Source organism: Eublepharis macularius, chromosome 2 (genome assembly GCF_028583425.1).
Source record: "Eublepharis macularius isolate TG4126 chromosome 2, MPM_Emac_v1.0, whole genome shotgun sequence".
NCBI classification, from domain to species: domain Eukaryota; kingdom Metazoa; phylum Chordata; class Lepidosauria; order Squamata; family Eublepharidae; genus Eublepharis; species Eublepharis macularius.
Window position 1 is genome coordinate 150,320,922 of NC_072791.1, and position 13,308 is coordinate 150,334,229.

A 13,308-nucleotide genomic window follows, 5' to 3' on the forward strand; every position below is an offset into this window, starting at 1 on the left:
TCCCCAACGTAGCATCAGCACCGTGCCAGTAATCTGAATGGCACATTTTAGTGTGTGGAACCCCAAGTTTAGCCACCTGCAACTGCATATGTATATAGTTGGACTGAGATCAAAGTATCATACAGGCTATTAAAAGGCAAATTAGGTAGGAATTTACAGGGATTCTTAATAAGTTCAAAGGACATACTGTGTGAAGCATGGGCTGTGACAAGCAAAAGAAGTGACATGAAGGAACAAGAGTCATTTGAGCTTTATGTATCTTAAACATCAAAATACAAAAAACAAAACACAGAAAATTACTTCCCCAAATTATCTTCTCCAAATGCAGGAATGAGAGAAATTTTTCCTGTTTATTATCCTTTTCAAGGCTTCCCTTACTTCCTTGTTCCTTAAACTATAAATCAGAGGATTTAGCATGGGGATCACTAGAGTATAAAATACAGAGATGACTTTGTCTTGATCCGTTGTGTAGCCAGAAGTAGGACGTAAATACATAAAAATTAGGGTCCCATAGAATATAGTGACAGCTACAAGGTGTGAACCACAGGTAGAGAAAGCTTTGTGCCTACCCTCAGCAGTTTGTATCTTCAAGATTGTGGTGAGAATGTAAGAATAGGACACTAGGACAATAATGATAGTACTCATGACAACTATCGAAGACAGGGTAAAATGAACAATGTCTGTGTTGTTGATATCAGAGCAGGATAGCTTCAGGATGGGAGGGATATCACAGAAGAAATGGTTGATTACATTAGAGTCACAGAAGGACAAGCTAAATATAAAAATTGTTTGTGTAGTGGAATTCACAAACCCAGTTATGTATGATGCAATAACAAGCAGGACACAAAGCCTCTTAGATATTATAGTACTATAATGCAATGGATTACAAATGGCTACAAAGCGGTCATAGGCCATCACACTCAAAAGACAACATTCATTTGTCACAAAGATACAGAAGAAATAAAACTGCACAGCACATTCAAGGAAGGAAATAGTTCTGTTGTCAGATACAAAGGTCGCAAGCATCTTAGGGGCAATGACTGATGAGTAACCAGCATCTACAGCTGACAGGTTACTGAGAAAGAAATACATGGGAGTCTGAAGTCGGGTATCAATGTGGATTAAAATAATCATCCCCAGGTTCCCAACTAGAGTGACAATGTAAATGCCAAGGAATAAAGCAAATAGTGGGATTTGCAGATCTGGATGGTCCATAAAGCCTACAAAAATAAATTCTGTCACAGTGGTTTGATTCAGTCCTTCCATATGTGTTCATTGATCTCCACTAGAAAAGAAAATTAACATTTGAATTATGTGATCTCCAAAAATGCTATTTCATGCACATCTGCTGCACCTCTCATATTTGAGCAGTGTTTCAGACCTATCTTATCATTAGGTCCTCCACCCAAAAAGGAAGACGCAGATGTCAATGTTGGATTAAAGAAATAATTTAATTATTTAAAAGGTGAATTGCTATAACTAACTGGTTTAATGGGGGTACCCTGAGAGACTGGTTCAGTGGGTTCACTTACATTTGGGCAACCCTAGCCTGGCTTCTAGCTTAGAGCAGTAATGTAACTGCTCTTTTCTTGTTCTTGCCTGCACATCAAAAACTGTACCAAGAGAGTCAGTCAATTAAGGCCATTCTCATGAAGGTTCAAGAATTGACCAGCAGCGGGGGGGGGGGGGATTCTCTTACCATGCACATGGGTTGGACAGCCTGAAATGTCTGGTTTGTACCCTTCCCTAAATTTCCAGCCTTAAATTGCCATTCCAAGTGCTCCCATGATTGCCCAGATAGCCTGATGCTTGTTGAAGGAACCTAAAGATAAAGCAGACATTAGTACGAAATTCCTAGTTCTGTATTGGGTGATGTCAGAAAAAAAATCACAGTGTGTTGTAGTAGTTAGAATGTCAGACTAGGAAGACCCAGGTACAAATCTCCACTCTGCCATGGAAGCTTGCTGGGTAACCTTGGGCCCATCACACACACTGAGCCTAACCTACCTTATAGAGTTGTGAGAATAAAATAGAGGAGAAGGGAGCAATTTAAACCATGTTGGTTCCCTATCAAGGAGAAAGGTGGGGTATAAATGAACTAAATAAATAAATGAAATTTTAATAATATACACCAGGAATTCCAGATTCAAGCTCAATAATTTCTTACTGAAAGAAAAATTACATGCTATGTACGTCTGGAGCAGGGATCTTCCATGTGGTGCCCATGGGCACCATTGTGCATGCCAACACCTTTCCTGGTGACTGCCAAGTGTTTTTAGAAAGTGGCTGGAGCTAAGTGGGGCTTTAGCCAAGCATAACTTCTGATTGGCATTGGAGATTTCATTGTTTTTTAGAAAACATTGCTTTACCAGAAGCTGCTTCCACAGCACAAGGATCTTTATTGTGTGACTGAAGGTAAACTGTAGCAACCATTTTTTGGCTCACTCCACTTCCTGAAGCAGCCATTTTCTGGTAGCTATTTTGTTGCTGTGCCTACCACACTGTGTCAAAATTCCAAATGCGCCCTCAAACTCAAAAAAGGTTGGGGACCTGCACCATCACTATGCTAAAAAAACCCAGGACATGTTCCCCCATGGCTTCAAAATTTCCAAAAATGTTACATCTCTAATCTAAGGCATAGTATATCTGAAGACTCTTCTAGGTCAATTTAAATTTACTCCTTGCCTCAAACCTTACTTTTCCATCTTGGATCAAGTTGGATTGATCAACTTATCTTTAAAAATTTTCCATTGAAAGCTCTTTTCTTATTTTTCCAATGGTTTGACATCATGTTTTCAACATTAACTAAACACCTTCAAAGAGCTAGTCCATCAAAGTATGACATACTTTACACACAAAAAATTATCTTGAGTCAGAATAACCAACACTCAGTGTGTCACATATAGAACTGGAACTTCTAGTGAATAACAAGAGAGAATAAGTACTGGAGCTTTAGAAATCAGGCTGGTAGAACCTACCTTCTGTGGGAGCAGGAGATAGTTCATCCATGAATGCAAGACTGAAGAAGGAATTAAGGACTGGTATTTATGTTACTCACTGGTAGTTAGGGACATAAGCCCTGAAGGTATCTTTGTCAACAAGCAACCACTGTGGTTATTAAAATCTCCTTAGGGCCTGCTTTAGGTCTATGAATGATATCCTAAGAGACATGTTATCACCAGTCTACTGCTCTAGCCTACACTGCTAACAGTAACTTTGAAGTCCTGGGTCCATGAATTTAAAAATCTAAGTTAAGGGTTTTTTCCCAATAAACAAGAATTAGATTACTTGTGAGTCTTCTTGTACATGCACATGCAGAATGAAGAAGAGCTCTTCACTTGAAAACCATTTACACGGCACAAGCTGAAACCCGTTTACACAACCAAGATAGAACTGGATGTGTGTGTTTTGGCAGAGTGAGTGGATAGTAAGTGGAGACTCCCATTCAAGCCAAGCGAATAGGATTATGTCTCCTTACGTGAAGAATAGTTCCTGCCCAGTGTCTAGAAAGGGGTTTTGCTCTAAGGAAGACCCTGGGTCTGTTATAAAGGGAAAATAGTGTTGAACTAATGTCAGGAAACCTAAGTTGAAAAGGGAAATCTGTGAAGAAACATTGTTGCTTTAACCAAAGTATTGCTTTAACCAAAGTATTAAAAAAAAAACACTTCTCACTCTTAAGAATTGTAAACATTGAAACTAAACTGCAAGAAAACTTTGCTTTAACCAAAGTATTGCTTTAACCAAAGTATTAAGCAAAACACTTCTCACTCTTAAGGGTTGTAAACATTGAAACTAAACTGCAAGAAAACTATTTTGCCTATTACTTTTAAAGTATTCTGTTCTACCAACACATTTCATCCCCTGACTCCCCTTATTCCATCCCTAACTGTTCAATAAAGTTTCTGTTTCTTTTGAAAGCTATTAAGCCTCTAGTTCCATTTCATACAAAGAAGAGGGCTCCTGTTTTTCCCCTATCAAGTTTCTAGGTTGGGCTAAAAAGCCCAAAATATAACTGCTTATCAGGGTGGGACAAAACTTCACAACCATAACCAGAAACATACTATTTGTGGCTACTCAGCCATAGCAAGAAACTTGTATTTTGGTGGGGAAATCTACCTCAGTGTGGGACAGTGAAGGGGGTTTGTCATACCCCACTATTCTTGCTCAGGTTCCCAACACTGCCTAGACAAATGCCAGGAGATTTGGGCAACACTTTCGGGGGGGTGGAGTTTGGGGAGGATGTATTTTTAGTTCCAATTGACATTACAGGAATTTCTGTACTCAACCCAGAGGCTCCACTAAAGGAGATAATGCTGCTATGCACTAGAAAAAAATCTCCCACACTCTATTTATCAATTATTATGCTACCGTGTTCAAAGTGCAATGTGCTTCTAATAAATAGTACAAAATACATACAATAAAGAGCTTAAATACAACTTGCATCAATAACATCCCTACATTTCCAAAATATCATTTGCTCCATAATAGCTTAAGATAAATCAGCAGTACAATCCATGTACATTTCAAAAGTTGTTCCTTGCTAATTCCTCTCATGGCTTCCATGGTCTAATTCAGAAAACAGTGTCTTTCAATAGTCAATAATCTTTCAATAGTCAATGACTAATAGCAATTTCTTGTTTCCTCAGGTTTCCGAGTAGATATCGAACCATGAAGTGCCCCCGGTGAAGGCTCTGCCCAACAAACTGCTAGCTGAGTTTGTTTCACTCGTAGAGATTTTTCAAGGCCAATTATCTACAAGCAAAATAAACACCAACCTAATAATAATTTTGAATCTAATTAAAATGATACAGTAATCAATACTCACAGTCTGACTTATGTCATTGTAACATTCAGTCATGAACTGGATGAACTTTCTACTTCCACTGACGGATGCCTTTTCTGTAACACAATAGGTGCATGCTATCTTATGTCAGGTCCATATTTTAATGGTCGTAAAATATGTATTTTAATTTTTATGATAAATGTATTGGCTAAGTGCTGTAATAAAGAAATCTGAAAGAAATCTATCTTATGTCAGACGTGTTATGGTCTAATATTTTACTTATTTATTTTTTCTATCTTGCCCTCTCTCCAAGTAGCTACAAGGGTATGTGTATGTATAGACACATATTTAGAGACATATATTTAAAGATCCAGGGATTTCTGAATGAAGTGGATTGTTTGGATCCAGCAACTAGATTATTTTTATTTATTTTTCTCTTGCTACTGCTTGAATCAGCAGCAGGAATAAGATTGCCATCCTCACTGGGGGATTCCCTGCCACTCACCTCTGCATACCTAGCCAGCAGGGGAAAGGCACCTGGGGTTGAGGTAAATGCTTAAATGCTCCCCCCTCACTGGTCACAGTGAGGGGCAACCTTTAGTGACTAGCCTCCTGGTGTGACCTATAGTTTCCACATCATTCTGGAAAATGACATCATTTTCCAGCATGACGAGGAATCACAGGAGCACTTTGTGTGCCTGTAAGGGACAAGGGACAAGGTCCCATATCCTCTCACCCCCTGGTTTAGCCCCTTGAGGACCTGGCACTCCTAGGAAGGCAACAAAGAAAATTATCTGATGATTGCACAATATAAGTGAGTACATGTAAGCCTACTGGAAGCAGTCTTTGAATTGGGCACTAATATCAGATAATAACTTGCTTAAACTGCCTTGAGTACATACAATGTGAGCTCCTGATCAAATCATCTCGGTGTTCTCTGGCAAAGTTTGTACCTACACAGTACCTACTTGATCATTGTAGCTTGTGACTGTTTTGCCCAGTACAGGAACTAAATCTCATTTACCAGAGGGGTCAGGATTAGTCAGGTCATTAAATTCACTGACATGTATAAAGCAGGGAATTGCTTGTAATTCATCCCCACTGTCTAATGCTCTGTGATTGTTTCAGATTTCTGTAATCCTAATTCTAGTACATTATGTATTAGATATCTCATCTGATTGATGGCATTGACTTACACTGCATAATACACCTTGAGTCTCAGTAAGAAAGGTGGACTATAAACAAACAAACAAACAAACAAACACATAGATCTATTTGAAAAAATGATTTCAATAACAAATCATAATGTTACTTGGGTTTTTTGGCAAGCACCAAAAATCCATTGAAGTCAATTGCTTAGAAGGGTGTAACTCTGTTTAGGATGAAATAATGAGATGCCTAAGTAGTAGTTTCAACTCAAAAATGTCATTTTTTTTTCCTTTTTGCTTTATGCCTTTTCAAAACTGAAGTAGCAGCAGCATGGCAAGGGCGTGGCACCTGTGGAAACAACTACCAGATTATGCAAGAAAACTGAGTAATGGTGAAAATTGGATGTGTGTTAATTTGCAAGGATGCATTTCAACAGCTTGCCCATCAATCTCCTCCCTGCTTGCATCTGACAAACTGGATTTCAGCTGAGCCAGTGGGTGTTCAAGCATAACTACTGTAATCCAATGGTATTCATTAATCTCTGGACCATTCTACCAGATCCCTTGACCAATTTAGAGAAAAATGCTATTATTCATGCCTTCAGCAGGTAATGATTGGTTCACAACAATTGGTTCATAACACTATCCTTCCAAACAGATCACAACTTACCAGCTAGGTACACAAAACTAGACTCAGAGTATGACTTTTCGTGTGTTGGGCCCCTAATGACCATACTCATCTCATGATTGCCATAACAACCATAGGTTCCTTTGGCCGAGACACCCTGCCAACAATGTTTACCCTCTCCACACACATACAAACACAGAGACACACACAGAGACACACACAGACACAGGAGAATAAGCCTGAGGAAGCCTACCTGCTGGTAAGATAGGTAGTCAGAAGTAGGGGTATGCAATCCGGGTCTCGGAATCGGGTTAAAAAAACCCAGATTTTTGCAGATTTGGCTAAATACTGTTTTCCCAGATCAAATGAGAGAATTACAAATCGAATCTGGGCCCCATATTAAGACCACCAGATAAATCCAGGCTAATCAGGGTAAATCCAGGAAAAGCAGTTTCAGCCTCTTGGGTGGCTGTTTCTCTTTCTTCTGTATTTTTTCCCAAGAGGATAGGGGAGGAAAGAGGGGGAAGTGAGGCAGGGGGGGGGAGTAAGTGACCAATCCAGAAGCTTTCCTTTTTTTTTTTTTGAAAAATTTTTTATTGGGTTAGGATCAAATGTTTACACATTACAGTCAATATTCCCATTTCCCAATTTCTAACCCCCTCCCTTTCCCCCCCCCCATTTTGTTGACTTCCAACAGTTTTCCAACCCTTTATCCCTTTTCCCTTACTCTTTATATATTCCTCTATCTAACAAATATATATTCTCCCTTTATTCTAAGCAATACTTCTTTAACTGTTTTTAATACTCTGTACCCTGACTATGAGTCCCTTTTCCCATAATGGATAAACAATTTATCCCATTTTTCATTATTTCACTTTCAAATATTTCTATATATCATAAACTATGTAAACCATATATTCATATAAATCAGCCAGTTTAATTTATACTCTATATGTTATTCATTCTATCTTCTTCTTTCTATTTTAGTTATATTTGTTTACATTAGTATTTCTATTCCCCTTCAATCATAAGTCTATATATGATATCAATCAATTTGACTCATATACAACTTCAAATAAACATATTCAGTTTGGTACATTGTACGGAGTCAAAAAGAAAATATTATTAGTTAATCAATCCTTATAGTTAACCCTTATGATTAATTATTTTCTATCAATATTCTATTTATTATTCTATATATATCAATCTAATATCATAACTGCTTAGAGATTCTCTTTTACCTCTTCTCCTCCCCGGTAAAGTCACCCCCCTCTACATTTTATTGTACTTCAGTAGTTCTCAAACTGCCACAGTTCTCCTCCCACCTCCCATTTCTTCTCCAAATATTGTTTCAGCTTCTCCCAGTCTGTGTTAAACTGTCCTGAGTCCAGGTTTCTCAATTTTCTTGTCATTTTGTCCATTTCTGCCATATACAGCAATTTGTGGATCCAATCTTCAATGGTTGGCACTTCTTGTATTTTCCATTTTTGCGCATACAAAAGTCTAGCTGCTGCCGTCATGTAAAATATCAACGTCCTATGATGGGCTGGAATTCCCTCCATTCCCAAGTTTAGTAGCAGGAGTTCTGGGTTCTTATTAATTTGAAATTGTAAAATCTCACTCATTTCTCTTATTATTTCCCCCCAGTACTGCCTAGCTACCTCGCACGTCCACCACATATGGTAGAGGGAGCCCTCATGCTTCCTGCATTTCCAGCATTTATTAGAAGTGTTCAAATTCCCTAGCGCAATCTTCTTTGGTGTCATGTACCAACGGTAAATCATTTTGTAAATGTTCTCTTTAATACTAGTGCATGTCGTTGTCTTCATTGTAGTCTTCCACAAGTATTCCCATGCCTCCATTGTTATTTCTTTGTTGAAATTTATGGCCCATTTCACCATTTGTCCTTTAACTATTTCATCCTCAGTATACCATTTCAGCAGTACTTGGTATACCTTAGATATTCTTTTCTTGTCCTCTTTAAGAAGGGTCTGCTCTAGTTCCGAGTTTTCTGTCCGTATACCTCCCTTTACAGAGTCCGAGTTATATAAATCTCTAATCTGTCTATACTGGAACCAATCATAATAAGGTGATAGTTCCTCCTGAGTCTTTATTCTGAGTTTAGATTCTTCAGTTCTAGTTATTTCTTTATAAGTTAGACATTGTTGCTCATTATCAACAGCTCTCGGATCTATCACCTCATATGGAACTACCCACAAAGGGGTTCCTTCTTCCAGATAGATTCTATACTTCTTCCAGATTATATATAAACTTCTCCGTATATAGTGATGCAGGAACATCGAGTTCGCCTTTACTTTATCATGCCATAAGTATGCGTGCCATCCAAATATTTTTTTATCTCCCTCTAGGGCTAGTAATTTCTTATTCTTTAGCGTCATCCACTCCTTCAACCACACCAAGCAAATTGCGTCATGGTAAAGTCTTAGATTGGGCCAGAAGCTTTCCTTGTTTGTCTGGCTTCTGTGAGTGACACTTGTTCAGTTGGGCTAAGTTGCAATTAAGTTTTTCCTTACTTTGGTTTGGGTGGAATTCTTTGTTTTGACGTGATTCTCTTGTTTGATGTTGGTTCTTTTGCTTCACTTTGGTTCCTGGGGGATTTCATTCCCTTGCTTCAGTGTGGTTCTGTTAGGCTTTCTGTGGATTGAGCTTGTATTTTAGAGCATGCCCTTCCTCTGGGTGATTCTGCCTGGGACCCAGTGTGGAAACTTTCCTGCCATAAAGAACAATGGAGAATGGCTAGAGGGCACCTTCTTCAATGTTCTATAGAATTGAATCCTGCAGCCTAATCTTCCTGAAACTTGGGTGGTGGGTGGTTCCCTCTCAGGAAGAGGGTTCTTGCAAATTTGGTGAAGTTTTTAAAAAATCCCTCCATGCCCCATATATCCCCCAGACAGTTTTCCCCATAGGAAATAATGACAGAATAAATCCAGGATTCCCTATTCTTGCAGAACTGGATCGAAGAATCTTTCTCAGATTTCAGGAATCCTAAACTTTTTGGAGATCCCTGAAACCTGTATAAGAAGTGAAGGACTTGTACACTGGCCCTTGTTCCTGGTCTCAGGTTACAAAGGGGGCTTACAATAGAATTAAAGAGATAGAGAGGAACACACACTACACTGCTCCCTTTAATGTGTACTCTTAGACAACTAACTTCCTTCATTCTTCTTCAGCTTCCTCATGTGTGCACACACTCTCCATCTTGCCACCATAGAGGACACAGAGCTTGCTCCTGTATCCACCAGTATCCTAGCTTAGATAGATAAGATTTTATCTCTCCTCTTTCCTATCATGAGTGGAGTTCTTAAAAAGACTCTTATTTTCTTTACTAAAGTAAGTGGTCTCTGTGTGAGTTTATTCCCTCATTAGCACACGCGCACAAACACTTATCTGTGCTCTCTGAATTTCTCTGCTTTACTTGTTTACATATTTATCCTGCATTGCCAACAACGTGGATCCAGATTTCCTGGATTTTTTCTTGGTGCACACCTCTAGTAATGAGAGCAACAGGGCCCATAATTTGTCTGTGGTACTCAATATAAAATACATACAATCAAAACTGGAAACTGTATTACCCAAATGGGGGCCTCCTTGCAGGTTGGGGGAATTAGCATTCAAGGAGAGGCAGTGAGAGGCAGGTAACTTAGTGAGATCTCCACCTATGTATATGAGGATTGTCCCTTCTAAAGAACTCTTTAATAAAGAAGCAGATGTTCAATCAAAAGGGTTTTTATTTAAAATAATAAATATCAGTTGCACACAAAACACACAGCACAAATACAGAGCTAACTAGAAAGCAGTGAGGAAAATTGGAGAGGGTTGAGGTATTGGGGGATAATTACCAGTTCAGAAGAGGGTATCTGTGAGAGAGCTTTGAGTGACCAGCAGGTCAAGGCAGTAAGAGCTCTAAGGGTGGATGCTGGATCTGAGGAGGTGCACACAACTATAGCAGATGGGCAGTTCCATTATATTGTGCAACATACCCTGGGGCAAGGTTACAGCTTCTGCCCCAGAAACATTAACTTAATGATCGTCTCCGGGGTGAGACAAATAACTGGAGAGCTGGCTCTGGGGTGTGACAATAAACTGGAAAATGTCTCTAGGCTGAGACAATGAAACTGGAAAGGTTTGATAAAGCCTTTCTGGGCAAAACTAAAGTTATCAGTGATAACTGATAACCCATGATGGCTGGATGAGTGAGGCTATCAGAGCCTTGAATAGCCCAAAATGGGAGTGTGGATAAGGGAAGATCGGTAGGGTGTGTTAAGGACATTAATTCAGGTACTCTGGGAAGATTCTATTGTCTTAGGATCTTTGCACATTTCCAGAGCATGGGAACTGAAAGCTGGTCTTGCCTGGCATTCACATGCTAGTAATTTTCCATCTCCCAGCTGGGCTTTCATTTTTCTGCCCTGCTTAGACAGCATTTCTGTGTTTAAAATACACAGAGAGAGGGGATTATGGTCCAGGGAAGGAAATGGCTTTCTGAAGCTCCCATTTTTTGAGGAGAGACAATGCAGCTGTTTACTTCAGCTGGAGAGCTAATTTCCAGCTGTTTATCACTCTTGGCAAACACTGATCATGTAGATTAACCACTTGTGCCTCATTTGGATGACTCGATAGAAGGTTTTACTGCCTGGGCTACACTGGGCAAGTGACTGAAAGATGAGTACCAGAGGACTGGAGACATCGCTGCCAGCTGTGTTCAAGTAGAAGGAAGACCACCTCCCAATCTTAATTCTTTAATCTTTCCTGATTGAACTTCTAACTACAGTCTTTATCCTACAACACAGAAGAAGAAATAATTCAACTTGGGGTGAGAAAAAGTCTCTCTTCTAACTTTGGTGTGTTTGTTTACTTTTGAAAAAGAAGACTTAAATGAGATAAATATCTGCAGGAGCTTAGCTTATATCAATACTGGAAAAAAAGTTTTAAATGGACATTGGGGTGATACTTTGTCATGTTTTGCATTTTTTATGCTAATGAGAATTTGGAAAGTTGAACAGTTTGGCTTGGAGAAAGGAAAAAATACCGTTATGGAGTCTGACCTTGAATGAAGGATATAGATAAAGAAAAAGAAACAAAATACATGCCCTGAAAAAAAAAATTATTCTGACTACTATATTTCGAGCTAATAGTACTATCTAGTGGACCTAAGGGAGATAGCGTCCCAACTTTGAATCTCAATGTTTCCCCCTCAATTGGCTAAATTTAGAAAAGATTACTCAAAGTACACAGCAAAAGGCTTCCTGGTTCAGCCACCTGTTCCAGATGCGATTCAAAAGCTGTGTGATACTCTTTTTTTTTTTGAAAATTTTTTTATTGGGTTAGAATCCGTTATTTTTACATTTACATTCAATTTTCCCCAAATTTTTCATTTCTAACCCCCTCCCTTTCCCCCCCTTTTGTTGACTTCCAACAGTTTTCCAACCCTTTGTCCCTTTTCCCTTACTTCTATTAAATTTCTCTATCTAAAACAAATACATATTCTCCATTATACTAAGCAGTACATCCTTAACTACTTTTCTTATTGTATACCCAAACTGTAAGTCTTTGTTTCCATCTTGGATAAACAATTTATCCCATTTTCCAATTTTGAATATTTCTATATATCATAAACCTATATATCATAAACCATAAAAATCTTACACATTTAAATCAAACAATTTGACTTATTCTCTATGTATTACTCATTCTATCTTTTTATGGTAATTCTATATAACTCTCGTCACATAGTCAATCAATTTGACTCGTCTATACATTCAGTTTGGTGCATTATACAAATCTTATCAAAGAAAGAAAATATTGTTGATTACTCAATCCGTATATTTAATCCTTATCCTTAATTATTTTCTATCAATATTCTATTTATTAACCAATATATATCTATATATATATCAATCTGTTAATCTAACTGCTTATAAATTCACATTTATCTCTTCCCCCCCCGGTAAAGTCACCCCCCTCTACATTTTATTATACTTCAGTAGTTCTCAAACTGCCACAGTTTTCCTCCCACCTCCCATTTCTTCTCCAGATATTGTTTCAGCTTCTCCCAATCTGTGTTAAACTGCCCTGAGTCCAGATTTCTCAGTTTTCTTGTCATCTTGTCCATTTCTGCCATGTACAGCAATTTGTAGGTCCAATCTTCAATAGTTGGCACTTCTTGTACTTTCCATTTTTGCGCATACAAAAGTCTAGCTGCTGCTGTCATATAAAATATCAACGTCCTATGATGGGCTGGAATTCCCTCCATTCCCAAGTTTAGTAGCAGGAGTTCTGGGTTCTTATTTATTTGAAATTGTAAAATTTCACTCATTTCTCTTATTATTTCCCCCCAGTACTGCCTAGCTACCTCACACGACCACCACATATGATAGAGGGAGCCCTCATGCTTCCTACATTTCCAGCATTTATTAGAAGTGTTCAAATTCCCTAGCGCAATCTTCTTTGGTGTCATGTACCAACAATAAATCATTTTATAGATATTCTCTTTAATATTTGTACATGTCGTTGTCTTCATTGTAGTCTTCCACAAGTATTCCCATGCCTCCATTGTTATCTCTTTGTTAAAATTTATAGCCCATTTCACCATTTGTGTTTTAACTGTCTCATCCTCAGTATACCATTTCAACAGTACTTGGTATACCTTGGATATTCTTTTCTTGTCCTCTTTAAGAAGGGTCTGCTCTAGTTCCGAATTCTCTATTCGTATACCTCCCTTTACAGAG

At 38.5% G+C, this 13,308-nt stretch overlaps 1 protein-coding gene across 1 annotated transcript; it reads right to left on the reverse strand.

Moving 5' to 3' along the window:
• Positions 1–309: 309 nt before the first annotated feature.
• LOC129323523 (olfactory receptor 1019-like) lies at positions 310–10,653 on the reverse strand. Its single transcript, XM_054970057.1, has 2 exons — positions 10,626–10,653; positions 310–1,235 (listed from the first exon to the last, which is right to left on the reverse strand). Exon 2 carries the CDS (start codon positions 1,213–1,215, stop codon positions 310–312), a length of 906 nt encoding a protein of 301 aa, XP_054826032.1. The 5' UTR covers positions 1,216–1,235; positions 10,626–10,653.
• Positions 10,654–13,308: the final 2,655 nt, after the last annotated feature.

What these genes read in the sequence shown, in the direction of transcription:
- LOC129323523 (XM_054970057.1), bottom strand. Translation starts at nt 1,215, where the DNA reads ATGGACCATCCAGATCTGCAAATCCCACTATTTGCTTTATTCCTTGGC.